This window comes from Amblyomma mixtum, chromosome 7 (genome assembly GCF_055824585.1).
Source record: "Amblyomma mixtum isolate Tamu chromosome 7, ASM5582458v1, whole genome shotgun sequence".
Classification (NCBI taxonomy): Eukaryota; Metazoa; Arthropoda; class Arachnida; order Ixodida; family Ixodidae; genus Amblyomma; species Amblyomma mixtum.
In genome coordinates, this window is record NC_143018.1 from 106,494,540 (window position 1) to 106,522,392 (window position 27,853).

At 51.0% G+C, this 27,853-nt stretch overlaps 2 protein-coding genes across 2 annotated transcripts in view; both read left to right on the plus strand.

Moving 5' to 3' along the window:
• The window catches only part of LOC149337119 (uncharacterized), a 132,744-nt gene that overhangs the window by 7,531 nt on the left and 97,360 nt on the right, over positions 1-27,853 (plus strand). Inside the window, exons 4-7 of the mRNA XM_089554328.1 lie at positions 1,148-1,171; positions 1,527-1,542; positions 3,478-3,575; positions 6,119-6,262. Of these exons, the coding sequence (XP_089410454.1) occupies positions 1,148-1,171; positions 1,527-1,542; positions 3,478-3,575; positions 6,119-6,262 (282 nt within the window). The remainder of the gene's footprint in view (positions 1-1,147; positions 1,172-1,526; positions 1,543-3,477; positions 3,576-6,118; positions 6,263-27,853) is intronic.
• LOC149337120 (uncharacterized) lies at positions 12,626-26,720 on the plus strand. The gene is made up of 2 exons (XM_089554827.1): positions 12,626-14,372; positions 26,491-26,720. The coding sequence occupies exons 1-2, from the start codon at positions 12,626-12,628 to the stop codon at positions 26,718-26,720; spliced, it is 1,977 nt and encodes a 658-aa protein (XP_089410953.1).

Here is a 27,853-nt window from a genome sequence, read left to right on the forward strand (position 1 = left end):
ATTTTTCGTTTTCACAAGTACGAACTCATTAACCAAGTCTGCGTGTTATCGTTCGCGTAGTACCTTATTCTGTCCTTCGTGCGCACATGTTATTCGCGCTATGAGTGTTCACCAAGGTGATAATTATGATTTTGGTTCAAATATCAAGAATAATGGCGGAAATTAAAAGCACCCACAACGAAAACGCTCCCCTCCGAAGGAAATGCATCTGAGGACTTCGCGTAAATGCTCCCGTCGTGTTAGGGAACCTCCGTCATTCAAATTTCTCGCAGGATATGGGGAATGTATTCAAGCGGTGTGACTGTCCAGTCGAGTGATTCGAAATTACTGCTAAATCGCACAGGGGTGATGAAAAGAAATGGGAACAGAGCGCAGCCTACAGACCCCGCTGTTTGTATTTCTTTTCATCACACTTTTACTTCGGTGGCAGCAAAAAGACGCGGTCCATGATACATTCTAGGACGACTCCAACGTCTTTTTCTCACCACCTAAGTCAGAGCGCGCTGAAAATAAATACGAACAGCGGAGACCGCAGGCGCCGCGTTGTTAAGCATTAGCTTTCGTCGCGATTCTGCAATTCCGGAGGCTTTTAGCGTTTCAAAAAGATGTAAAGAAGTTGATACTTCATGCCCAACAAATCACGTGAATTAAATCTTCGCAGTGAGTTGAATACTGTCACGTAGTGGTGACTGCAGTCCGGCGAACAGGGAAAACAACGAGGATGTCTTCGAAACGGAGCTCTTTATTCGGGCTGACTTGCGCCCGCAAAGACCTGAATCACTCGGCGGCGGCGTAGCAACAAGCGTGCTCGGCGGTCGTCGAACAGAATTCCCGCCGCTGTCGGCCGTGCTCTTTTTAAAGCTGATAGCGAACCTTCCAGATAAAGCGTGGAAGGTTCTAGAACTTTCTGGCACAAAGTAGAATCGGGTCCACCTGGATGCGATCAATCGAGATAATTCTAGGCGCGTCTTGCGTCACAAACGAAGCGATAAAGCGGCGTGCCGGCAGCCTTGAAGCATGAACAAATAAACACAACAAACAAGCACTACAAAGATTCGCGGCAATACTGTTTCTTATGCCTGCCGTGTAGACTCCTTAGTTCGTATTAATAATTTGTGGTCTTCGGGCCACACTTGACGCGTTACAGGATCATCGATACAGTCCCAGATAAGTAAGCATTACTCCATTTCTGTTTAAGTGGTGCAGTGAAGGAAGGTGCATGAAAGCTAGCGGTAGCAGTAAAGACCTCAGTGAAAGCTGATGCCGGCTGTATCGCGGTAGCATTTGTTAGGGAGTGTCATTTTCATGTCTACTGCGTAAAACCCGTCTTCAATTTTTGTTCAGCCCGCAATTTGGTCAAATGATCTTGTAGCACCTCTTGTAACTCCTTCCGAAACACGAAAGGGAAAATCGTTGACAGTAAACTTAATAAAATTTTCTTTGTGGGAATTTTTTCTTCATTGATAAAAAGTGGGATTTATAACTTCAAAATGACTAACAAACATCACTCTCACATTTCGAATTAGGTTCTGGGCAAACCGAGTAAGTGATCTTTTGATATCCTGCAACTAATATTATTCTTTTTGAAGCAGTACAGTAGGCTTGCATGATATCAGGAATTACAATTTCTCTGTACCTACTCCTATCTTGCCTTTGCTTTCCATTAGACAAACAGTCGGAAAATTGCGATCAATTTCATTCTTAACCATTGCCGGTACGTTCGCACACAGCAGTTTGCTCAGTTTCCGTTTAGCCTGGATACTTCGAGTTTTACATTTTTTTCCTGTAAGTAATATTTTGACAAGATTTTACATTCGTAATATTTTTGGCACACGCATGTATACCGTCAACGAAGTTTCACGAAAGCTGTCATAAATTTTCGACAGTATCGCAATTCACGAAAAGTCTCATCCCAGACACTCTCAGTCATGCTCTTCGAGTAGTCCACAAGCGCAGTTTCCGTACTTCCGCACAGCATCAAATTTCCTGCCAGGCCTATTTTCCAGCTATTTTCCCTTCGCTTTTTGTGATGCCTTAATTTTTGTATAAGTTCTACGCGTTTTGTTTGATCTAAGTTTCTTAGTTTATATAATCTGTAATATATGTATTTCTTTTGTTGATGCTCTTACAAGTGTTGAGAGTGATGTATAGCATTCTTTATACTAACTTACTGTCTTTATTTTGGTACATTGTTGCCTGCATGTTTGTATACCTTTTTTTCCATTGGACCCGTTACTAGCCGTTGGCTATGGGTCCGGGCAGTGTTTGCGTACATTTTTAATGCAACAAAGACCAATAAATAAATGAATGAAAAAAATGAATGAAAACGACAGTTACCCAAGGAGTAGCGGATAGTGACAGATAGTAGGTTGAGGTTATGAGAGTACCTCGCCGTCAGTTAAAATCATGCAGTGGAAGGTAAACGCAGTGTCTTCTTTCAAATATTAACCATCGATCCGCTATGCACCTTGGCCAATCCCCCGCCGTGGGTATGTGCCATTAAGCCTGAGGACATCATCATCATCATCATCATCATCATTAACTATCGGTGCACTGCCTACTGAGCCATCACGGCATCTGATAAAGGGAAGGAAAGGAAAGGGAAGGGTAGGGAAAGGTGTTCTCCTTTTAGGATTTAGTGCGGCGCGTTACCGAAAATAAGAAAAGCATTTTTCCTTTCGGAGGCAAAGGGGGCAGTGAGTCCTCAGTGTATGAACACAGTAGTGTAGTTCTCTGTTGTAAGCACGTGGTTGTAAGTATGTATGGCCAAATTCGAAGCTTTATTTTATAGTGGTTCATGATAAGTGTTTCGCGATTAAGTGCTCTTCAGTATATGTAGTCAGCGGTTGTCGTATCTTCAAAGAGGTCTGACACAAATAATTCTAATTTAAAGCCCCAGAGTGCACAATGTTGACGTCCATTTCATTTCATTTATTTTACCCTCCAGGCCCGAGGGCATTGAAGAGGGGAGTGGTTGTATATAGTGTTGAGTACAGGGCATTTCAGTTCAAGTTATGCAATGGTAGCTAAGGCGGAACAAAAACCCTGATGGGCGATGATGGAGGCTACATTTGGCCACCATTAGACAAAGCCACGGGCTTGCAACAGGTAAAAGTATTCCCTGTTTTATTCCATCGTATGGGATGGGCAGTAATATGAGCTAAATATAGAGCCTTTGGGAATTTGAGAACGATGCGCCTGCCTACTGCGATGGGTCGGCGGATGCTGCTATTGGGCCCGCCATAAATGCCAAGAAAAATATTAATACGAATCTCACATAAGCTACCTTACTGTGGTTGAAAAGTTTGCGTACTTTTCTAAACCTTGTAGATACTTAGCTGTCCATCTCGAGATTGAACTTTCGCGCTGTTATGGACATTTACTTGAATATAAAGGGGTGCCACGTTTATGTACTGACCCATAACGGCACCCAGAACACTGGTTTGACTGAAGTTCTTGTGGCTTTTTCTTTTCAAGCCAGAGCACCCAGAACTGGCTGTTCCTGTTCCTGGCTGCAAGCTGTGTTCTGTTCACAGTGATATCGATCATCATGGTCATGGTCATGTTGAGTGAAGGTGAGCAAATAATGTTGGCCCTCTACACAGACAACACAGTGCACGTAACGATAAGCAAACTCGTTGAATGTAGTTGTAGTTTTATAGCTTAAACGCTGCTTTTATTACCTTATAAACGCAATGCGAAGCAATGCGTGGATACAAAGTGAAGAAAACGGGAGCCGAATGCGCCTGCGACATTTTGCCGTGCTAAATCAGATTACGAAATCAGCTCCGGTTTGGCGTCCGCTTTAATATGCAAGCAGATGCTGCTGGCGGTACTTACAGTGGCTGATCTTCATTGCTCAGATGTTTTAGTACATGCGCGACACCTGCACGTATAACGCCGGGAGAGGAGATGTAAGGCCGGGGGCGTCGTAGTTCTTCTCGGAGAACGGTTGCGATGGCTCCGAACCTTCCCAGCAGCATTCAAGCTCGGTGTAAATCTAGTGGTTTTTGAGGAAAGGAAATGGCGCAGGAGCTGTCTCACTTCCCGGTAGACAACTCACCCACACCTTAAAGGGAAGGGAGGAAGGCGGGAGAGGAAGAACAGAGAAAGACGTGCCGTAGTGGAGGGCTCCGGAATAATTTCGGCCACCTGGGGATCGTCCGGCCGCTGCGCGCTCGGGTTCGAACCTGGGAACTCCGAACCAATAGCTGAGCGCTCTAATCACTGAGCCACTGCGACGGTTCAAGTCTCAGAGTAGTCGAACGTGCGCAAGCAGTGAATTCGAACCGAGCAGAGGCGTGTGAAAAACGTGCAGGTTATATGGGCTCCTTTCCAGAAACAACGGGAAGAAATTGTCTGCTACTTCGCTGAAACGTCTACGGAAAACGTAAATGATCATGTTTTCAGCTAAAATTTGTCACTACGGACTATAAATCGGGTGTAGTCTATCTAAGCGAAAACTTAATTTTAACCCGAAATTTACCCCAGCAGACTATAGATCGGGTGCGGGCTACAGCCCAGAAAATACAGTAAAATATTGCTGAGAATCTCGTATGATTGAATGCTGTCAGCATCCACACAGTTTTTGCCTCAATTACTGCCTCAGACAGATTCTAAGAGCAGGCAAAGGTCCATAGGCTAGGCCTTGGCCACTAGGGCCACTAGTGCAGAAAGAACAAGAGCACGAAATCTCCGACCGTAGTACAAATACCGCACAGAATAAGCGCGCAGAATATTATGAAATGCGAAAATTATGTCCTCCTACACAGAGACGCCACAAAAACGCGATAGGTGTTTGGCATGTGTTAAGCGTGTTCACTATTACTTACTGTTTTACTGTGGGATGGTTGTGGGGTGTTTGTATCAAGACCTACTGAACTACAGACCTGCACATTTGGCACTGCTCCAGCGCGCATGTTCTAGTTCATGCCTTTTGCCGCTAGGGAAAGACACCTACGGGAAGCGTGGCGCCATATTATACCTGTTGAACAAGATGGCCTCCTCCATCATTTTATTTCAAAGAAGGCAGTTTTGTCGTTTGTCCACGTAATCATTAACATCCATTTATCTATGCTAGGCACGGTGATGCTGACGAAAAGGAAGCGGATAAAAAGAAGGACGCTTTTTGTACTCATCCAGAGCGGAAAAACTCGTTATTGTGGATTTTTTTATCGTTGATGTTAAGATAGCAGAAGAAGACGAAACAAATGTATTAAATATCTTGCGCAAATTGGCAAACGATGATGATGATGACAGCAGACGAACAGGTCAACCGAGCGCCCTCAACGGCCAATAAGCTAACGAAAGTTGGCGCACGCTGCTCCATAGGACCCCGCCAAATGTGCAGGTCTGTAGTTCAGTAGGTCTTGGTTTGTATCACCCACGCGGTCATGTGGTTTTGACGTCATAATCCTCTCGACCAATCCACATTTTCTAGGCACGCGAACGAAAACTACGGTGGTTTCGCCACTGAACTGATCCTTAACACTATGGTATTAAAAAGGACTACGCCTTGTAACATTTGCGCTATCCAGCACAGCAGACAGAGGCCACCGACCCTGAAAGTATTAGAGAGCAAATTGGAAAAAAATCGACTTGACAAAGGAGAAATTGCCGGCGTTAGATTCCCGCGCCGTGTGCGAACCATGTCAGACTTGTTTATATAACAGATTTGTTAATTGAAGTGCTGATTATAGGTGGTTTCATGCAGTTGTAAATGAAACAGCCGACGCTATGTGATGGTAGTTGAGTCCTGCTGTTCGCAGTGAATTCTTCGGTGATTCTGACATTTTAGTGCGCGAGCACCCACACGCTCACCAACACCGACCAAGAATCTTGTCACCTTTGGACCTTGTGCCGTTGCCTAGTAACAGTGACGCCACGTTAGGCTTAAAAAGAAGCCACGTCAATATCCGTGACCGGGATTCGAAGCTACGGCGGCGCGAACAGGTCAGCTTCGCAGGGCACTGCGCGAGACCACTGGGCTATGGCCGCAGCCGAACACGCCTCGTGCTACCTACTCTCGCGCTGTGCATTGCACACTGTTTCCTTCGTCTTCTAATGCTGTCCATCCTTTCGTAGGATAACCCTGACACTTTTTCTTGCTGCCCTGCAGGACTGCATCGTCCGGAAGAAGACGTTCAGATCGATCAAGAAAGCAGCGGCGGTGGCGGCGGTGGCGGCGGTGGCGGCGGTGTCATTAGCGGCGGCGGCGGCTCTCGCCCTCCCAGTTACGCTACGCCTAGTACCACGACAACCGGTGAGGAACAGCACTTTGCCATTCATTGAAAGGGCTCTTCTTACAGCTTCACTTCAAATGAGGTAAAAGCTCGTCTGATATTTTGGCCCATGCACGAAATGTTTCACGTTTGCCACCGTGCCTGTTTATGGCAGCCTCAGCAAATGTGGCTTAGCCGGTACCTACACCTCCTTTCTTTTTGCTAAACTGCACAAGCAAACGCGCAGAATTTCATTATTGTAACACGCGCTGAATAATATCTTATATTGTGATCTCGGATCCCAGATTTTTATTAATTTTGTTGTCTTGCACGCAGTGCAATATCGTGCGTGACGGGTGACAAACACAAACGGCAGGCCTAGCAATGCCTGAAATGGCTTTGCTAGCAGTTCCTGGCAGTCAGGGCGCACGAGACGTCCACAGAACTATTAGTGGAATATTAAACTTAATGTTATGTAAGAAACATTATTTTAGACTCCTGATGCTCTAACTGCCTTTTTATACTCGCGTCTTTAGTTTGCATTTTTTACCGGTGCTGGTAACTTGTTAAATTTGGCTGGAATGATGTTCACGCGTTACTTTTCCATATTTTATCGCCACCTTGGGAATTGAATAGGGTTATTTGGCCTTAGGGAGTTACACAGCGGGATCGGGTATAACGCAACTTGTAATCGCTATTCTAAATGTGCTTGATTAATAAGTTTCAACCCCAAATTCAACGGCTTAAAGAAATCTATACCTTTGCTTTAGCATAAACCGTATACCGTTGTACATAAAAAAGAATGCAAATTTGAGTTAACCCTTGAGTTTTATCTACAAACAAAATGTCCATAAATGGTCAACGCACGGCGCAGCACACTGTAAACTAGCGCATGGAAAATGATTATTTCAACATCTTGGCACGAGAATCATGTGTTATCTGATCTACTGGAAATCTCTGACAAAGCCATGCCCCCCCCCCCTTATCCCCCCCCCCCCCCGAGTGTATTGCTAGGCTAGCTATTAGCGCTTGTCGTCGTCGTGTTTGCTCTTCTTTCCTACGTCCCTTATGTCGTTTGCGCTTATTTTTTTCACTAGATGCAGCACTAACTCGCCCGGCAGCATGCTATCCTGATTACTAGGCTACCTCTGACCTTTGGCTTACATAGAATAAATGTGAGTTCCATCAAATGTCGCCATTAAAAAGAGCCCCGAATACTTAACTGAAGGTGCATACATAATCGGCTGACACGTGTATGTGGAACAGCCAGATGTTTGCGCTGTAGTGTAGCCGCCGCGCTCGTTCACTGTGGTGAACTGTCGGGGTGAAAGACGACGACGATTCTTAGGTGTGAATCTCGCTCGCAGCTTGTCCAATTTGTCAGCCTATTCCCTATTTCTACTCCTTTTCCTTCTTTATAAATGCTCCTGTTTTCAGCACTTCACCGCCTGTGTCTTGGCCACTCCCCGGTGGTGGGTATGTGCCATTTTATTTGAGGCCAACCAACCAACCAACCAACCAGCCCGGACGCTTGGCCTGAACCTTTGCTGGACGTTGTAAAGTGACCTAGGTTCTGCTGAGCCACAACCCCCTCCTACATTTGGTGGAGGCTGCTGTAAGTTTCCCCTCTCATCCTCAACCTGGAGCTCCGTAGCAGCACCTTACCTTCGCCGTCCGTTATGCCCGGTCACCAGCCAGACAGCCCCCATCCCTTCGCCTACCATCCACTGTTCTCGCGGGCTCCGGCAGCTGAATCCAGTGTCTTCAGCGGTGCCGACGGCCACGATTTCGACGACTGGTTGTCGTCTTACGAGCACGTCAGCTCCCACAACAAGTGGGGCGATACCACCAACCTAGGTAATGCCCTGTACTATCTTACCGACGTAGCAAACTTGTGGTTTCGAAATCATGAGGCCGACTTGCCTACCTGGTCGTCCTTCAAGACCAGTTTCTCGGAGGTATTCGGCCGCCCAGCTGTGCGCAAACGCGCACCGAACTACGCCTCCGCGCTCGCGCTCAGCAGACCACCGAAACCTTCACGAGTTATATAGATGTTCTCGACCTGTGCAAGCGCATCAACCCACCATGCCCGAGGCCGACAGAATTAATAATATCTTGAAGGGTATCTAGGACGACGCGTTCCAGATGTTGCTAGCCAGGAATCCAAACAGTGGTGAATGTTATCCAGCTTTGCCAAAGCTATGACGTCATCAGGAAGCAGAGGACTTCTACAGGCTGTTCCGGCGTGCTCGACGAGTCACTTCCTGAGCCGGCGGTCTGCAGTCTGGTTTCTGACCAGGCCTCACTGCTTCCCGAGATCAAGGCCTTTATACGGGAAGAGGTGGCCCGCCAACTGTCCCTCCTGCCTGTGTCTGGCAACCCTGCGCCATCCCTTGATCCCACACTTCGACGTACCATCCAAGAGCCGGTCGCCGACGTTTTGCCCTCCAGCCCTCGGCTTCCGCCTGTGACTGCCATACACTGAGGTTGCCGCCAGACCCCACGACGTCTATGTTTCCCACCCATCTGTCGCGCCGCTGCCACCTCCGCCGGCACGTATCCGTCGTCGTCTGCCGCCTCGCCGTGCCGTCATGAATTCATGGCGCACCCAAGACAACTGCCCCATATGTTATGATTGTTGCTTGCCAGGCCACGTCGCACGGCTTTGTCGCCAACACGCGCGGAGTTGCCTGGACGGGGCAAGCCCATTCTGCTATGACTCTGCGCCTCCTTCGCTACCTGTTTCCTCCGGCATCCCTGCGGACTCCTTCATTGTTGACTGTTCTTCATACTCTCTCCGATTTCTCTCTCCCATGTGCCGGCGCTCACCTTCCCGTCCGGAGGAAAACTAAAAGCCGCAGTTCCGCAGGCAAGAACTGCGATTCGATCGAACTGTCCAAGTCCTCCGTCTTCACCCACCACTGTTGTCGAAGTGTTTGTTGATGGTGTCGCCGTTCTCGCCCTTGTAGAGACGGGCGCTGCTGTATCTGTTATTAGCGCAGTCCTTTGCCGAAGACTCCGTAAAGCGACGACGCCTGTTTCGTCTTTTGCCTCAGCACTTCAAGCTCGCACCGCATTCAACCTCTAGCGTCATGCACAGCTCGCCTTGTTATCCGGGATGTTGTGTACACCGCCGAGTTTTTCGTGCTGTCCCGCTGTTCTAACGATGTCATTCTGGGCTGTGACTCTCTAACCCTTCATCAATCAATCATCGCATGTGCCCGCGCCCGCATTTAACTGTCTCCGCTCTGCGCCAGCCTACCGTGCGACACCTCTCCCCGACCCGATAAAATGCTGGTCGCTGATGATACTGACATCCCTGCCTACTCCGCAGCCCTGGTTCCCCTCTCTAGAGCCTGCGATCCTGATCCGACTGTTCTCTTTACTCTGACTGATGCTGCTGCCCGTCGCCACTGTTTCATTTTCCGTTCGCTCTTCTGACTATCTGCGATGGCTACAGCGCAATTTACGTCGCGAAATCTTTTTCTTGTCCATCAACGCTTCTCCGCGGCGAATGCCTGGGACATGTCGACTCAGTCGATCATGCTCTTCCATACTCCGTTTCTGAAGAACCTGCCCCTCTCCAGATAGATGCCATTGGTTCCTCTGCTTCTGCGCCAAACCAAGACACCGTTTCTGTTTCTTCTCGATCGATCGATGCCAGCTTTTCGCCCCACCAACGTGGTCAGCTCGTCGCATTACTTCAAGGTTTCCGTCCGTCCTTCGACTTCCCGCACACCTCTCTTGGCCGCACTTCCCTGGTCACTCACTGCATCGACACCGGCACGCATGCCCCTTTGCGCCAGCGTCCTTATTGCGTGTCGGCCCCTGAACTCACCATCATTACTAAAGAAGTGGACGACATGCTTCAGAGCGGTGTCATCCAGCTTTCTCAAAGCTCCTGGGCCTCTCCCTTTTTTATGGTGCAGAAGACGGACGGATACTTCCGCTTTCGCGTTGATTATCGTCGCCTCAACAAGATTACGCGAAAGGATGTGTATCCACTTCCCCGTATTGAAGATGCCCTCGAGTGCCTGCAAGGCGCGGAATTGTTTTCCTCACTGGAGCTGCGCTCTGGCTACTAGCAGGTGCCCATGGCTGCTGCTGACCGGCCAAAGACGGCCTTTGTTACGCCCGACGGCCTCTACGAATTTAACGTCATGCCATTTGGTTTGTGCAATGCGCCGGCCACATTCGAGCGCATGATGGACACAGCTTTCAGCGGACTCAATGGCACACGTGTCTCTGTTACCTGGATGATATCGTCGTCTTTTCTCGACACTTTTCGTCTCACCTGGTCCGCCTCGAGCTTGTCCCGCAATGTTCGACCGACGCTGGCTTGCATCTGAATTTGAAGAAGTGCTGCTTCGCAGCCCGGCGGCTTACCATCTTGGACAACGTCGTCTCCAAGCAAGGCGTCCTTCCTAATCCTGCAAAACTGCGCGCAGTTGCCGAGTTCCCCCGACCCCCTTCACTGAAAGAGCTGCGTAGCTTCATCGGGCTGTGCTCTAATTTTCGCCGCTTCGTGCCCAATTTCGCTTCCATCCTGTCTACCCTGACTCATCTGCTTGCCGGCGACAACAACCTCTCGTCTTGGGCACCAGACTGTGATGCGGCGTTCACCACGCTTCGGTTTGGTTTGGTTTGGTTTACTGGGGTTTAACGTCCCAAAGCAACTCAGGCTATGAGGGACGCCGTAGTGGAGGGCTCCGGAAATTTCGTCCACCTGGGATCGAACCCGCGTCTTTCGGGCCAGCAGCCGAGCGCCGTAACCACTGAGCCACCGCGGCGGGGCTGCACCACGCTTCGGCGCCTGCGTGTTTCCCCTCCGACCCTCCGACATTTCGACCCCAGCCTGCACACTGAAATTCACACTGACGCCAGCGGCGTGGGTCTCGGCGCCGTTCTGGCACAGCGGAAGCCCGGCTTCGCCGACAATGTTGTTGCGTATGCCAGCCGCACTTTGACAAAGACTGAGCGGAATTATTCCGTAATGAAAAAGGAATGCTTGGCAATAATTTGGGCTATTGGAAAGTTCCGACCTTACCTATAAGGTCACCCGTTCTCTGTCGTTACTGATCACCATGCCCTCTGCTGGCTGTCGTCCCCAGGCCGCCTTGCTCGGGCGTTGCGCTTACAAGAATACGACATTAAAGTAGCCTACCGGTCTGCCCGTAAGCATTCTGATGCCTACGCACTATCGCGGTCCCCTCTACCTTGTGAATTAGACTTCACATCTTTCGCCACCACTGATGCCGCTTCCCTTGATATGGCCGACTTGCCATTTGAACAACATTAGGACCCCTGGATCGCTTCTCTCCTCGCTCTCCTGTCTTCACCATCTCAGCGACCTGCGACCCGCACTCCCCGTCGTCAAGCCCTCCACTTTTCAATATGGGACGGCCTCCTTTACCGCCGAAACTACCTTCCGGACGGCGCAAATGGCTCCTTGTCATTCCTCGGCACCTCTGTTCCGACATATGCGCCTCTTTCCACGCCGAACCTCAGTGTGCTCACGCCGGTGGTGAAGACCTACACACGCTTTCGACTCCGCTTCTACTGGCGGCGGATGTACCGTTTTATCTGACAGTACGTTCGCTCCTGCCCGGAACGCCAACGCCACAAAACCCCTTCTCGCCGTTCCACTGTTCCGATGCAGCCCTTGCCTTGCCCTACGCGCCCATTCGACCGCTTTGGCATCGATCTCTACGGGCCCCTTCGCGTCACTCCGGATGGACACTGCTGGGTCATAGTGACCTTACCCGCTACGTCGAAACCTCCTCCTTGCCATCCGCGTCTGCGCAAGGCGTTGCGTCTTTCATTCTGCGTCATCTCGTTCTACGCCATGGTTCCCCTAAGGAATTCTGAGCGACCGCGGCCGTGTCTTCCTCTCAGACACAGTCGAAGCCCTACTTCGCCAATGCCGCATTGTTCACCGCTCTACAACGGCCGATCACCCTCAAACGAATGACATTACTGAACGTTTCAATCGCACATTCAGCGACATGATTGCCATGTATATAACCTCTGTAAAGCGGAAAGTTGGGCTAGTTGGTACCGATCCACCTAAAAACGGCGCATAGAAAACCACGCAAAACACAGTGAGAACGGACAGGACAAGAGTGCCCTAGCAACTGAAGCTTGGTCGAAAAACACTTCTCTCAGACCAGATCACAAACTCGATGCTCCGTAATCTGGATGGCCAATCGATCACCCACATTACGAAATACTTCAATCAGTGCTGGAGGGAGGGTAACCTCCCGCAGTCCTGGCGCCACGCGAAGGTAATATTCATACCTAAACACAACAAACCGCTTACACTTAAAAACCTTCGCCCGATTTCGCTAACCTCATGCCTCAGGAAGCTCCTCGAGCATGTTGTGTTAGCGAGACTCACAAGTCACATGGCGGACAACAATCTTTACCCGCGTACCATGGTGGGATTTCGCCCCCATCTATCCGCACAGGACGCCATGCTCCAACTCACACACGACATTTTCGACCCGCTTCTTCCAGGTCACACCAAGGCAGTCTTAGCTTTGGATCTCTCCAAAGCTTTTGATCGCATTGAACATCAGGCGATCATGACTGCTTTATCCCCAATGAATGTGGCTGCGCGCACGTACGCCTACATTCAGGCTTTCCTCACCGACCGCACGGCTGAGATACACTTCGGCCCTCTGTCTTCCCCCTCCTACACGCTTCAGAGCATAGGCACCCCTCAAGGGTCCGTCATTTCCCACTTTTTGTTTAGCATTACCCTCATCCCCCTCGCCCAAAAATTGGCAACTATTTCACACCTGAAGCACACACTTTATGCCGACGATATCACCCTGTGGACCACCCACAGCAGTGACGGCGGCATAGACAACACCTTACAGGAAGCAGCCACACTCACACAACATTACGCACGGACCATAGGACTATCTTGCTCCCCAGAGAAGTCCGAACTCTTCCTCATCCGTCCTAAGAACCACCGCTGTCCCCGCTCCCCCATTGCCATTGAACTGAATGGTGACCAGGTACCTGAGGTTGGCACCCTCCGTGTATTGGGCCTGCACATCCAGAACGATGGCAAAAACACCACTACCCTCAAGAAACTCAAGCAGGTTGTAGGCGCGATATCGCACCTCATCCGCAGGGTTTCGGGACGTCATAGAGGCATGAAAGAGCGCGACCAATGTCGCCTCATTCATGCCTTTGTCCTCAGCCGTGTGCTGTACACTACCCCATACTTACAACTATTAAAACATGACATAAACGCTTTGGATGCTTTGATTCGCAAGGCATTCAAAGTAGCACTTCATCTTCCCCTCAACACACCCACAGAAAGATTACTAGGCCTGGGCCTCCACAACACGATCGAGGAACTGGTGGAGGTCCACCGACAGGCCCAATACATCAGGATCACACAAACCTCCACAGGTCGGTATATCCTGGACTCCCTCGGCATCAGAATACCGGCCAACGACCCAACCCTCCTCGCCATCCCACGACCCCTTCACCGGGAGCTTCTCATTAGGCCGCTCCCGAGGAATATGCATCCGTCCCACCATGAGCAGCGCCGCAGAGCCCGTGCGAAGGCACTCCATCGAGCGTACGGCCCCGAGCCGGACGCCGTATGGGTAGACGTTGCCTGCACGGAAGATGAAGCGATAGCAGCTGTGGTGGACTCTACATCGACCCACCTCGCACTACCTCTCCCTCCAGACACGTCCCCGGAGGCTGCAGAGGAAGCCGCCATTGCACTTGCTATCACTCGCACGGAAGCCCGGTATATTTTAAGTGACTCTAAAACTGCGATTTTAAATTTTGCTCGAGGCCGAGTTCATGTCCCTGCTTTTGGCATACTGGACTCGCCCGATGCACCCCCGCCCCGCCATGTGGAGTTGATATGGGTGCCTGCGCACTCCGGGAATCCCGGAAACGAGGCTGCCAACCTTTTAGCCCGAGGTTCTTTAAACCGGGCTCAGGTGGCCTCGGATCGGGGATTCACGAAGGAGCGCATGCACACATTCAGTGAGCTGACCCAGGCATACAGAGCCTCACGCCAGCTCTACCACCCGCCCCACCCCTCCCTAGATAACAAACACGCAACACTCTGGCGCAGACTACAGACACACACTCTCCCCTCACCCCTTAACCTAGCCCAATATCATCCATCCTTTCCAGCTCCCGCATGTGCCCTATGCCAAGAACCCTTCGCTTCTTCCCTCCACATCCTTTCCCTCTGCCCGGCGGACCCTCCCCCGCGGGACCTAGAGAACCTCAAGACCTGGGAGGACTAAGAGACCCTGCTGCGCTCGGAGGACCCGGCCGTGCAGACAATCGCCACCGGCCGTGCTGCCAGTGTAATGGACCTCAGGAATAAACACTTGAGTGCAGTGGGGTCGTGCTGGGACCCTGGGGCGTGCCCCGAATTCCTGTGTAAATTAAGTTTTTTTTCTCTCTCTCAGTAAGCATGCGCCAGAAAATTCAGGACGTATCAACAAGATAAAAACCCAAATAAAAACGTGACGTTGCTGCACGATAGACAAGGGACTAAACCAAGATAAAAAATTGGTTTTGAGGAAAAGAAGTTGCAGTCACTGTCTCACATCTCCGTGGACACCCGAAGCCCCGATTATAGGTCACGGGTTCGAATTCCTGCCGCAAACTGTAAGTTTATGCTGCTCGAAAGGCTGAATGGTATTACACCATCTGTAACATTCTGCGGCAAACGGTTGGCATGATAGGATTTTTTCCGATGAGCGGTGCCGGAAACTACGATGCCGACGGCTTTTTAAGGGCAAAGCCTATAATGCCTCATACTGTCGTTAGCAGCCGTGTTGGCAGCCGCGTCGACAGATGTGTTGGCAGGCGTATCCGCGTTTCCGTTACGTGCCTTATATGGGCATATGCCAATCATTACTTAATCGATACTTAATCGATGACATTCTAATGATATCGGAACACGATTTACGACATTGTATGATAATTGCATGATAATTATTGACTAATTCAGTGATAATAGTTGAGCAATTAGCCTTATTAACCTTTCTAGTCAGACCAGATAAATAAATAAAGCCGAGTAGGAAATTGGTCGTGTTTTGGAATCGAATCAGGGTCTCCGGAGTGCGAGACGAGCGCGCTAACCACTCTGTCACGCTATGCTTACCAAGATGATGGAGCTCTTGGAACATAGCCTTACCCATCGCTTCGTCCAACTTCAAACACCCTCCACTCCCTCCAACCTACCTCCGCAAGCACAAACCACCTTTCCTGAGCAACACATACCGATTGACGCCCGTCTTACTACCATTTTAAATCCACCCCCTTTCCAATATGGCGGGGGGGAGCACTAATTATCTCCCCATTTTAACTTGGAACTGCCGCGGCTTCCGGGCCAAGCGCGCTCCTCTGCAACTTCTCCTTCCCACCATCACACCCACGCCGCACATACTTCTTCTCCAGGAGACTGCACACCGGGCAACCCTCCCCAGCTACACATCTACGCACTCAGATACCACTAACACACCCAGGTCGTCCACACTCATCCACCGCAGCCTCACCTACAAAACTCACCACATCACGTCTGAGACGCCCTGCGTGATCACAGAACTTATCCATCACACACATTCACTTCCTTCTATATTTATAGCAAACATATACCATCCCCCGTCCCTGCCCATGGCCCCGCTAGAATCACTTCTGGGAAAGCTACACCATCTAGCAGGGAAACATCCCCTACTCATCGGTGGGGACTTCAACAGTCAGCATACTGACTGGGGATGCACAACCACAACACATCGATGTCGCAAGCTCTGGCTGCTCCTGCAGCACCTCCAACTCACTGTGAACAACACGTTTCAGACGCCTACGCGGATCGGCAACAGTGTCAGCTTGGACACCAGTCCGGACCTGACGCTGAGCCACTGCATCCGTGGCGCTACATGGAACAGAACACAACATACACTGGGCAGTGATCATTACATTATACAAATCACTGTCCCGTACAAACCACCACGTCACGCAAATACAACACACAAACTCATTAACTGGGATGCCTTTCGCGCTGCACGCACCGCCCTCCCAGACACTCCCATCGCAGATATCGACGCATGGGTGCAGTCACTCAAACATGACGTTCACCACAACACGCGACACATTGAAACCGCAACCGAAACCCCTACGCTCGACACACGCCTAGCCCACCTCTGGGAGGCTTATCACAGCCTCTTGGAACGCTGGAAAGGCAACAAACTCAACAGAACGCTTAAAAAGCTGCTGGCCGCGCTGCAGACACAAATCCAACAGCACTCTGAGGAGCTCTGCCGATCCAACTGGGGACAAATATGTGGCGGCATCGCCGGAAACCTGTCCAGCAAACGCACGTGGCAACTCCTCCGACACCTCATTGAGCCCGCACGCACCGAATCAGCAACACAGCACCACGTGACACCTCCTCACACACGAACACATTGACGATCCCAACACCCTCGTAGACACACACCAATCCATGTACACCTCTCTTGGCGCCCCCACACCTTTACCCCACTACACAGGACAAGCAAATCCCACACTCGACATCGACATCACGGAGACGGAAGTCAGAGCGGCCCTCCTGATTCTCCGCGCCAACTCCGCACCTGGTGCAGACCAAATCACAAACTCCATGCTCCGTAATCTGGACGACCGATCGATCACGCAGATTACGAAATACTTCAACCAGTGCTGGAGGGAGGGTAGCCTCCCGCAGTCGTGGCGCCACGCGTAGGTAATATTCATACCCAAACCCAAAAAAGCACTTACCATCCAAAACCTTCGCCCGTTTTCGCTAACCTCATGACTCGGGAAGCTCCTCGAGCATGTTGTGTTAGCGAGACTCACATGTCACATGACGGACAACAATCTTTACCCGCATAGCATGATGGGATTTCGCCCCATCTATCGGCACAGGGCGCCATGCTGCAACTCACACACGACATTTGCAACCCGCTTCTTCCTGGTCACACCAGGGCAGTCCTAGCTTTGGATCTTTCGAAAGCTTTTGATCGCATTGAACATCAGGCGATCATGACTGCTCTATCCCCATTGAATGTGGGTGCGCGCACGCACGCCTACATTCAGGCTCTCCTCACCGACCGCACGGCTGAGATACACTTCGGCCCTTTGTCTTCCCCCTCCTACACGCTTCAGAGCATAGGCACCCCTGAAGGGTCTGTCCTTTCCCCCTTTTTGTTTAACATTACCCTCATCCCCCTCGCCCGAGAATTGGCAACTATTCCCCACCTGAAGCACACACTTTATGCCGACGATATCACCCTGTGGACCACCCACGGCAGTGACGGCGGCATAGAGAACACCTTACAGGAAGCAGCCACACTCACACAAAATTACGCACGGACCATCGGACTGTCTTGCTCCCCAGAGAAGTCCGAACTCTTCCTCATCCGGCCTAAGAACCACCCGTGCCCCCGCTCCCCCATTGCCATTGAACTGAATGGTAACCCGGTACCTGAGGTTGGCACCCTCCGTGTATTGGGTCTGCACATCCAGAACGATGGCAAAAACACCACCACCCTCAAGAAACTCAAGCAGGTTGTAGGCGCGATATCACACCTCATCCGCAGGGTTTCCGAACGTCATAGAGGCATGAAGGAGCGCGACCTATGTCACCTCCTTCACGCCTTTGTCCTCAGCCATGTGCTGTACACTACCCTATACTTACAACTATCCAAACATGACATAAACGCTTTGGATGCTTTGATTCGCAAGGCATTCAAGGTAGCACTTCATCTTCCCCTGAACACACCCACAGACAGATTACTAGGCCTGGGCCTCCACAACACGATCGGGGAACTGGTGGCGGCCCACCGACAGGCCCAATATATCAGGCTCACACAAACCTCCACAGGTCGGTATATCCTGAACTCCCTCGGATTCAAAATACTGGCCAACGACCCAACCCTCCTCGCCATCCCACGACTCCTTCACTGGGAGGTCCTCCTCAGGCCGCTCCCGAGGAATATGCACCCGTCCCACCATGAGCAGCTCCGAAGAGCCCGTGCGAAGGCACTCCATCGAGCGTACGGCCCCGAGCCGGACACCGTGTGGGTGGACGCTGCCTTCACTGGTGATGAAGCGACAGCAGCTGTGGTGGACTCCTCTTTATCCGCCCTCCTCACACTACCTCTCTCTCCAGTCACGTCCCGAGAGGCTGCAGAGAAAGCCGCCATTGCCCTTGCTATCACCCGCACGGAAGCCCGGTACATTTTAAGTGATTCTAAAACTGCGATTCTAAATTTTGCTCGAGACCGAGTCCATGTCCCTGCTTTTAGCATCCTGGACTCTCCCGATGCACCCCCTCCCCGCCAAGTGGAGCTGATATGAGTGCCCGCGCACTCCGGGAATCCCGGAAACGAGGCCGCCAACCTTTTAGCCCGAGGTTCTTTAAACCGGGCTCAGGTGGCCTCGGATCGGTGATTCACGAAGGAGCGCGTGCACTCATTCAGCGAACTGACGCAAGCCTACAGAGCCTCACGCCAGCTCTACCCCCCGCCCCACTCGTCCCTAGATAATAAACAAGCAACACTCTGGCGCAGACTGCAGACACACTCTCTCCCTTCACCCCTTACCCTAGCCCACTATAATCCCTCCTTCCCCACTCCGGCATGCGCTCTATGCCCAGAACCCTTCGCTTCTTCCCTGCACATCCTTTCCCTCTGCCCGGCGGACCCTCCGCCGCGGGACCTAGAGAACCTCAAGACGCGGGAGGACTGGGAGACCCTACTGCTCTCGGAGGACCCGGCCGTGCAGATCATCGCCACCGGCCGTGCTGCCAGTGTTATGGACCTCAGGAACATAAACACTTGAGTGCAGTGGGGTCGTGCGGGGACCCTGGGGCGTGCCCCGAATTCCTTTGTAAATAATTCTCTCTCTCTCTCTCTCTCTCTCTGATAAGAGAGCCATAGAACTACTCAGGTAAAAGGTCGCGCTGATAATCTCAACCACAACATATCGCATTACAGCTGTTGCTGAGTATCGCGTTGACACGTGGTGACCCTCATGTCATTTGTTGTTTTTTTAACCTTAACCCCAGAGTAAGAGATATGCAGGTTGTGAGTCATCACATGCGAGCGTGGAGTCCCAGCCTTCGGTCGCAAGGATGCAGATGAGCAGTGGAAGTAGGAATTAAAAGATGGCCGGGGCACTTACGCATGTTTTACAATATGGTGCAGGGGCGCCAGTGTGCGAACGCAACTGGCTGAAGCAGCAGTGGGTGGCGTCTGCGGTCCTACTGGAAGTCAGTGCACTAGAGTTAAAACCTTGTCGATTTATTCAAGCTGCGACCGTAAAAATCTATGCCTCTCTCGTAGCCGAGAGTAGAGTAAGCATGAAATGTTTACGCGCATAACACATTCGTTATAGATGGTATTAGTCAAAATCTTGAATGGGTGTAATGTTTTAACACACCACACCACAGCACGCATACTCTGCGCTGGTCCATGTGGACGCAATCGTTTCCTGTGAGTGTCTGGGGAATCTCTCCCGCCCTGCCTCGTCAGCTGTATCCGGTTTCTGTTTGCTTTTCATCTTTGTAATCGTTGTTTTCATTCTTCGGTTATTTGTACCACTTTGCCTATGTGACACTGGTGCCGTCACCACTGGATTACGTCACACAATTGATGACGAAGTAAAGATAAATTACTAATTAGTGACTAATTACTGATTAATGACTACATACTAATTAACTGCTAATTAATGACGCTTAAGCTTCGCCTTTAGGAGCGAAACGCGACAGCGTGTTGTAGCGCTGCCAGGCAGTCCACGGAGCGCCACCACCCATTCGGCGCGATGCCTTGCACTTTGAACGCGACGCTTTTTGAAGGAAGGAAATTACGCAGTAGTCATCTGTCATCTCGGTGGACACCCGAACCGCACCGTACAGGAAAGGAGGAACGCCGCCACCCGTTCGGCGCGATGCCTTTCCATTTGAACGCAAGGCTTTTTGAGGAAAGGAAATGGCGCGGTAATTCTCTGTCATCTCGGTGGACACCCGAACCGCACCGTACAGGAAGGAAGGAACGCCACCACCTGTTCGGCGCGATGCCTTGCCATTTGAACGCAAGGCTTTTTGAGGAAAGGAAATGGCGCGGTAATTCTCTGTCATCACGGTGGACACCCGAACCGCACCGTACAGGAAGGGAGGAACGCCACCACCCGTTCGGCGCGATGCCTTGCCCTCTGAACGCGACGCTTTTTGAGGGAAGGAAATTACGCAGTAATCATCTGTCATCTCGGTGGACACCCGAACCGCACCGTACAGGAAGGGAGGAACGCTACCACTCGTTCGGCGCGATGCCTTGCCATTTGAACGCAAGGCTTTTTCAGGAAAGGAAATGGCGCGGTAATTCTGTCATCACGGTGGACACCCGAACCGCACCGTACAGGAAGGGAGGAACGCCACCACCCGTTCGGCGCGATGCCTTGCCCTCTGAACGCGACGCTTTTTGAGGGAAGGAAATTACGCAGTAATCATCTGTCATCTCGGTGGACACCCGAACCGCACCGTACAGGAAGGGAGGAACGCCACCACCTGTTCGGCGCGATGCCTTGCCATATGAACGCAAGGCTTTCTGAGGAAAGGAAATGGCGTGGTAATTCTCTGTCCTCACGGTGGACACCCGAACCGCACCGTACAGGAAAGGAGGAACGCCACCACCCGTTCGGCGCGAAGCTACCGGCGCTTGTATGCCGGTCCTGTAGGAGAGCTTAGAGAGTCTCGTTAAATCTCGTACGATGCCCGGATGCTCTCGATTCAGTGCCCGGATGTTGGCTCTCGGTCTCAGTGTGACGTCACCACACTGCCGACAACGGGAGCTAAAAGTATTTCATGCTTAAAATATGTAAGACAAGAATTAAGACAAGAAACCTAAACCCCTGGTTTGACCGAGGCACATAATCAACACATGCGAAAGGCGAAACCTGCATGTAAGCTGCTATCAGATACCGAGGAACTTACGCTCTTTTTCCAGCAAAAACACCGAAGTAGAACTGACACACAAGTCGTTACCTGCGGCGATTATGTTCGAGGCCTCCAATATCTCTCTATCCACTCGTTTTCTACCGCGCCCGATGATACTTGTCGCACCCAAGTTGGGCAGACAGCCGTCCTCGCAATCTTTACATTTTCTGGAGTGCAGGGGAAGGTTCGAACCACGGACCGTCCTTAGCGACGCTGCGTGTTCGCGCAACCTTTTATTCACACATTTCACCGTCTGGCCCACATAAACCCGGCCGCAGCTAATGGAAATGCGATACACGACACCTGTCGCACAAGGAACAAACTTGGTCTGGTGGTATATCCCACAGGAAGTTTTCTTCGTGCGCCGTTCGGCAACAAGCCTGCACAGCTTGGAAAGCTTATGCGGAGCGGTAAACACGAGACGAACACCAGTCTTCTGGGCTACCTTCTTAAGATTATGTGACACCCTGTGCATGTAAGGTATCACCCCGAAGGCCTGTTTGGAGGGGTTCAGTTCTTGAGCACCCAGTTTACTGTCCGGTTTCTTTTTCTTTCGGTAGCGCTTTAGTAAAAACTACGACACAGCACTGATTAGGTCCGACGGGAAACCCGAATCTTTCAACCTACTAACTTGCAAGTCAAAACTTTCATCAACCTTGTGTACACACGACTTAGACAAGATGGACCGGAGACATAAAGACGCCAAGCTCCTTTTGACTGACTTGGAATGAGAGGACGCGAAAGGTAGAATTGCCTTCTTCGACCTCGGCATGTAGGCCCAACAGACGTAGTCGATTCTCCGGAGGCAGAACCGCAGGTCAAAAACTGAATGCACCCACTTTAAGAAAGTTCAAAAGTGAATCTCAGGGAGTCAGAGCAATCCATGAACAACCCCACCACCGAATCTGGAACAGAGTCCAGGGCATCTTCAACAGGGACATTTAGGAAAACCAGAAAGTCGTCTACATATCTGTAAATTTTCACCACCCCCGATCCGCAGAGCTTAGTTCCTGCTCCAGCCATCTATCAAATTGGGCCAGGAAAATTTCAGCTAGAACTGAAGCCACACAGGACGCAGTGCATGTACCTCGCTTTTGAACATACAGGTTGTTGTCGAAAGTAACCACGGTGGATTCCAAATAGCATTTAAGCAGCTCCAAAAAGGAATCCACGGACACACCACAGGCGTTCTGAAAACTAATGAGTCCCGTACTCTCTATCAACTCTCGTACAGCAGAAAACAACTCATCATGGGGTGTGGAATAAAACAGTTCGTCCACGTCCACAGAAATTTCGCTGTTGGCCGCTGAAATCCCTTCCTCCAAGGCAGCCACAACCACTCCCGAGTTAGCGACCTTGCAGGGGTCTTCCGGAGTGAGACTATTAAAATGACGGTCTAGGAACCTGCTGACCAGCTCTTGCCAGCTCCCCCGTTCCGTGACTATGGCTCTCAAAGGGCACAGCTCCTTGTGCGTTTTTGCAGAAAAAACATTCGCAAGGCGTTTGCTTTGCAGTTTTTCACATCATGCGCTAGCTTGTCCAGTTTCAAGTTCGACAGTAGAGCTACCGCCTGGGACTTGGCCTTGACCGGTTTAAGCATGGAAATCTTGAAGTTCTTGTTAACGGCTTCAACGGCCTTCATCTTGTGCATACTGGTGGGGAGGACCGTGAAGCCACCTTCTTAGTCAGACAACAACAGTGACAAGTCGTTGTCCCGAAAATGCCGAGCTATTCCCCAGAGCTCCGGCCAAGGGTCCTTCTTAGGTGTAAAAGTTCTGGCCAACGAGGAGTGGTAGCGCTTACATGCAGGTTCCGCCTTTCGCATGTGCTGATTATGTGCTTCGGTCATCCCAGGGGTTTAGGTTTCTTGTCTTAATTCTTGTCTTACATATTTTTTATCTTGGTTTAGTCCGTTGTATATCGTACAGCAACGTCACGCTTTTATTTGAGTTTTTATCTTGTTGGCACGTGCTGAATTTCCTGGCGCATGCTCACCGAGTGAGCAGTGTTTTTCGACCAAGCTTCAGTTGCTAGTGCGCTCTTGTCCTGTCCGTCCGCCCTGTGGTTTGCGTGTTTTTCTGTGCGCCGTTTTTAGATGTAGTCTCTGACCACTCAAATTGGGAGCGCATTCTTCCATTTGTGACATATGCTTAAAACATTGCCACACAGAACACTACTGCCTTCTCTCCCTTCTTTCTTCTTTACGGCTGCGAGCCTACCTGTACCATGAATACCGTACTTCCGTATCGCCCTGATGTGTCCGAGTCGATTACCCTTTCTCAAGCAGCGACCTATGCTGAAGAATGCGTCCAGCTTGCCGGCTCTTTTACAACACAGTATCAGAATCGCCAGAAGCACCTTCGCACCCCTACCAGTCAGCTTCCGTCCTATACCCCAGACTCGCTCGTGTGGCTTTGGGTTCCCTCAACCAGCCCCGGTCTCTCCACGAAACTCATTTCAAAGTACCACGGCCCGTACGGTGTCGTCTGCCAGACCTCTCTAGTCAACTACATTATTGAACCGCTTTCGCCGCCCCAAGATGCGCGCCGTCGTGGCCATGAAACAATGCACGTTGACCAACTCAAGCCATACTACAATCCGACTACCCTGTGTGCTCCCTAAGTCGGCAGGATTCCTCGTTTTTTGCTGAGAGGTAATTGTAGTGCAGCCGCCGCGCTCGCGCGGTGTGGTGAACTGTCGGGGTGAAACACGACGACGATCCTTAGGTGTGAAGCTCGCTTTGCAGCCCGAACGCTTGGCCTGAACCTTTGGTGGACGTTGCAAAGTGAACTATGTTCTGCTCAGCCACAACCCCCTACTGCAGTGCGAAGGTTGGTTTCAGAGGCAGGATTTTTTTAAATTGATTATGGAAACAAACAGAGGTCTCTTTCTGTATATGTTGACGCTAATCAGGTTGCACGCAAACCATACCATGCCTGCAGCTGCCACATACTGTAAAAAGCTAAGTCCACTCGAATTGTTAGCAGCAAGCGATACACTAACCATATCGTAAGCGTATTGACACATATGATTGCTTACTACTTCAGACAAATCATTCGCATAGATATAAAAAAGCAAGCGACGTAATATTGACCGGTGAGGTATGTCCTATTGAATATAAGTTAAATCATTCAAGATTTATGTCATCTTTACACAAGTCTCATATCCTGTAGAAAATTTGTTAATAGATACAAAAAGGTTGGCGAAGATCTAGCGGAGACTTAAACTAACACACAAGTTTCTGTAAAACATTGTAACTATAAACACTACGAAACGCCTTAGAGGCGTCGAGAAAAACAACAAATGCAACCTGTTTGGCTTGGCTGATGGCTCATGGGTGTTTACCGTCCCAAAGCGACTCAGGCTATGAGTGACGTCATAATGAAGGGCCCCGAAAATTTCGACCATCCGGGGTTCTTTAACGTGCACGAATATCGCACAGTACACGGGTGTCCATAATTTTGCCTCCATCGAAATTCGACTGCCGCGGCCGAGATCGAACCCGCGTCTTTCGTGCCAGCAGCCAAGCTCCATAACCACTCAGCCACCGCGGCGGCATGCAACCTGTTTGGTATCTACTGAAGAGTTAAGCAGGTCAGAGAATCGTTTTCACAGTGTTCGTGTACATTTTCCTGCACAAATCCATACAGACTTGGTAATATTACGTCATCGTTACCAATAGAATGTGTCGCCGTATGAGTCGTGTGTTTGTCTATACACTCAAGCCCCGAATTTAAAGGTCAAGGGATTGAGTTTGTTGCATTCGAAATCCGTAGTAAATAGACTTGCCCTATTTAAGCAAAAAAAAAGCACATTCAGGCAAAAGTGGCAATAACATCTTTAAAAAGCCCGCTGAGTAGGTCTGTTTCTGAAAACCAGACCCTATCAAGCCATTTTCTAAGGTTTCCATCGAAGTCATGTGCTCCTGGACGGCACCGCTCCTGCGAAGGGGCTTTAAGAACGTGATAATGCCGACAGCGATAAAGGCGTACACGGCAACTGATGATACGTCTGCATCCTCGTCTTTGATCCTTGCCAAAGCTGTAAGCGTGCAGCGATGAAGCTACCGCAGCGCACATGCGCGCAGAAGTACACACCACATTTGTGTAAACCGCTCGAGCAGCACGTTCGGCTTCAAATGAAGCGTCACCTCGCCGCAGCTGGTCGGTTACTGCGGCAACTTTTGCGCGGAAGTAGAAACGCATATACCTACAACCCAGGTGGGAACTAGCAGTTTAGCCGAAGACCATCGGTTGCTCTCTATGTTCAGATTTAATTGTTTGGTGAGCACTGCCCGACCCCTGTACACAAGGGCGACGCAGACTGTGGGTTGTCTGCTCGCTGCCTGTACGCGGCCGCAGCGCGGAAGGCGGAGATCCAGTTGGGAAGCTGCCGCACGCCACGTGACTTGTTGGGCCACCAAGGCACACCTTGTGACAAGTATTAGAACTTTTCAAATTTCTGTCATTGGTTGATCACCGGCAATGTGCACTAGCTTCGCTTTCAAACCAGCCCCTGTCCCGCGCTTACGACACATCTGCGTACACTTGAGACGCTTGCCCAGCCGGCAAAGAGAGAGAGCGAAAACTTTATTACAACAGGAATTCGGGGCACGCCCCAGGGTCCCCGCACGACCCCACTCCACTCAAGTGTTTATGTTTCTGAGGTCCATAACACTGGCAGCCCGGCCGGTGGCGATGCGCTGCACGTCCTCTCTCTCCGCGCGCTCACAGCGCCCCTCAGATGGGGCGGAGGTTTTATAGTGCGATAGGTTTGCCGGGTTTGGGGATGAAAGAGACACGTGCATGGGTCCACGAGGAGAGAAGGGTGCCAGCTTGCCAATGTGTAGTGATAAGGTGCTTTGCTTGTGATCGACCCTGGGGGCTGATCACAAACAAAGCACTCCGAAACGTAGATACCCCCTCCATCAAACGCAAAAGGCGCCCGTGTGTTGTGCCATGTGAGTGCACGATAAATATCCCCAGGAGGTCGAAATCATTCCGGAGACCTCCACTACAGCATCTCTTTCCCTCTTCTTTCACTCCCACCTTCCTCCCTTCCCTTAAGGCGCGGTTCAGGTGTCCGCCGAGATATGTGAGATAGATACTGCTCCGTTTCCTTTCCTCAAAACCCAATTTACCACTCCACCCAAGTACTCTTCACTAACCACCGGCACTGACGACGGCTCGGACGATAACAAACACGCAACACTCTGGCGCAGACTACAGACACACACTCTCCCTTCACCCCTTAACCTAGCCTACTATCATCCCTCCTTCCCCACTCCGGCATGCGCCCTGTGCCCAGAACCCTTCGCCTCTTCCCTCCACATCATTTCCCTCTGCCCGGCGGATCCTCCCCCGCGGGACCTAGAGAACCTCAAGACCTGGGAGGACTGGCAGACCCTGCTGCGCTCGGAGGACCCGGCCGTGCAGACCATCGCCACCGGCCGTGCTGCCAGTGTTATGAACCTTAGGAACATAAACACTTGAGTGTAGTGGGGTCGTGCCCCGAATTCCTGTCGAAATAGTTTTTCTCTCGCCGCCAACGACCTCGGGATGAACCCTTCCCACCAGTCCCCCAGTCGGCAGCGAGAACACCATAATCACTGAGCCACCGCAGCATCCCCCCCCCCCCCCCGAAAAAAAAGGGCTGCTTTCGCTCAATATTCTAGGGTTAGCAATGGTAAACCATCACCAATTTTCAAGCGAAACCTTCACACGTTAGGTGGTGGTGGTGAAAAACATTTATAGGAAATTAAGTTTTTTACAGAAAGGTGATTGGGGTAGGACCCTATTGGCCATTTCCCCTTACAATACTGGGTGGAGCCCCTATTCCGGTGCCCCATTGGCAAGCAACGCCGCCCGCGTCCGTTGAACCAAAGCCTTTTGGCTCATTAGGTCTTGACAGCCGAGCAGGGCCGCCTCCCAGTCCTCTCTGTTGGGGTTGGGGTTGGGGGGGATAGATGGGTTTGATTGACACGCCCAAACCATGTGGAAGGTGTCAGCCACCTCCCCACAGAACTGGCACGCGCCATCAAAGGATGTATTGAAATGTTTAAGCACCGCCGGGCACAGCACAGTGTTAGTAAGAATTTTGATGAGGAGGCGCTCATCAGCGCGAACCAGACCCTTACAAGGGGATGGGTAGCGCCGGTGTTCCTCCTTGTAGTAATCGGTGATTTGTTTGAATGTAAGGGCCAGATTGTCTGATTGGGAGTACCCTTCTAAGGACAGGGAGATAGCCCGGGGAGAGAGTGCGCGGGCGGCCTGATCGTCCTGTTCGTTTCCCTGGAGTCCCTGGTGACCGGGGGCCCAAATCAGGTTGCGTGGAGTAGGATCTTCGCATCGACAGCTATATTCCAGTATGCGCCAGGCAAGCGGGGGAGCCCAGCCCAACTCGTAGTTCCGACAGGCCCCTCGCGAGTCGGTGATGATGTGTTTTGACTTGGGATTCGTGAGAGCCAGAGCAATGGCAATCTCCTCCGCGTGTGTTGCGTTGTAGGCTTTGAAAGTGAGCCCGTTAACTGTGTTTGTGCTGTGTACGACTGCGGCCGTGTACCACACCCCGTGGTGTGGGCCGGCAACGTCCACGTAATACACGTGTTCTTGGTTACCATAGTATC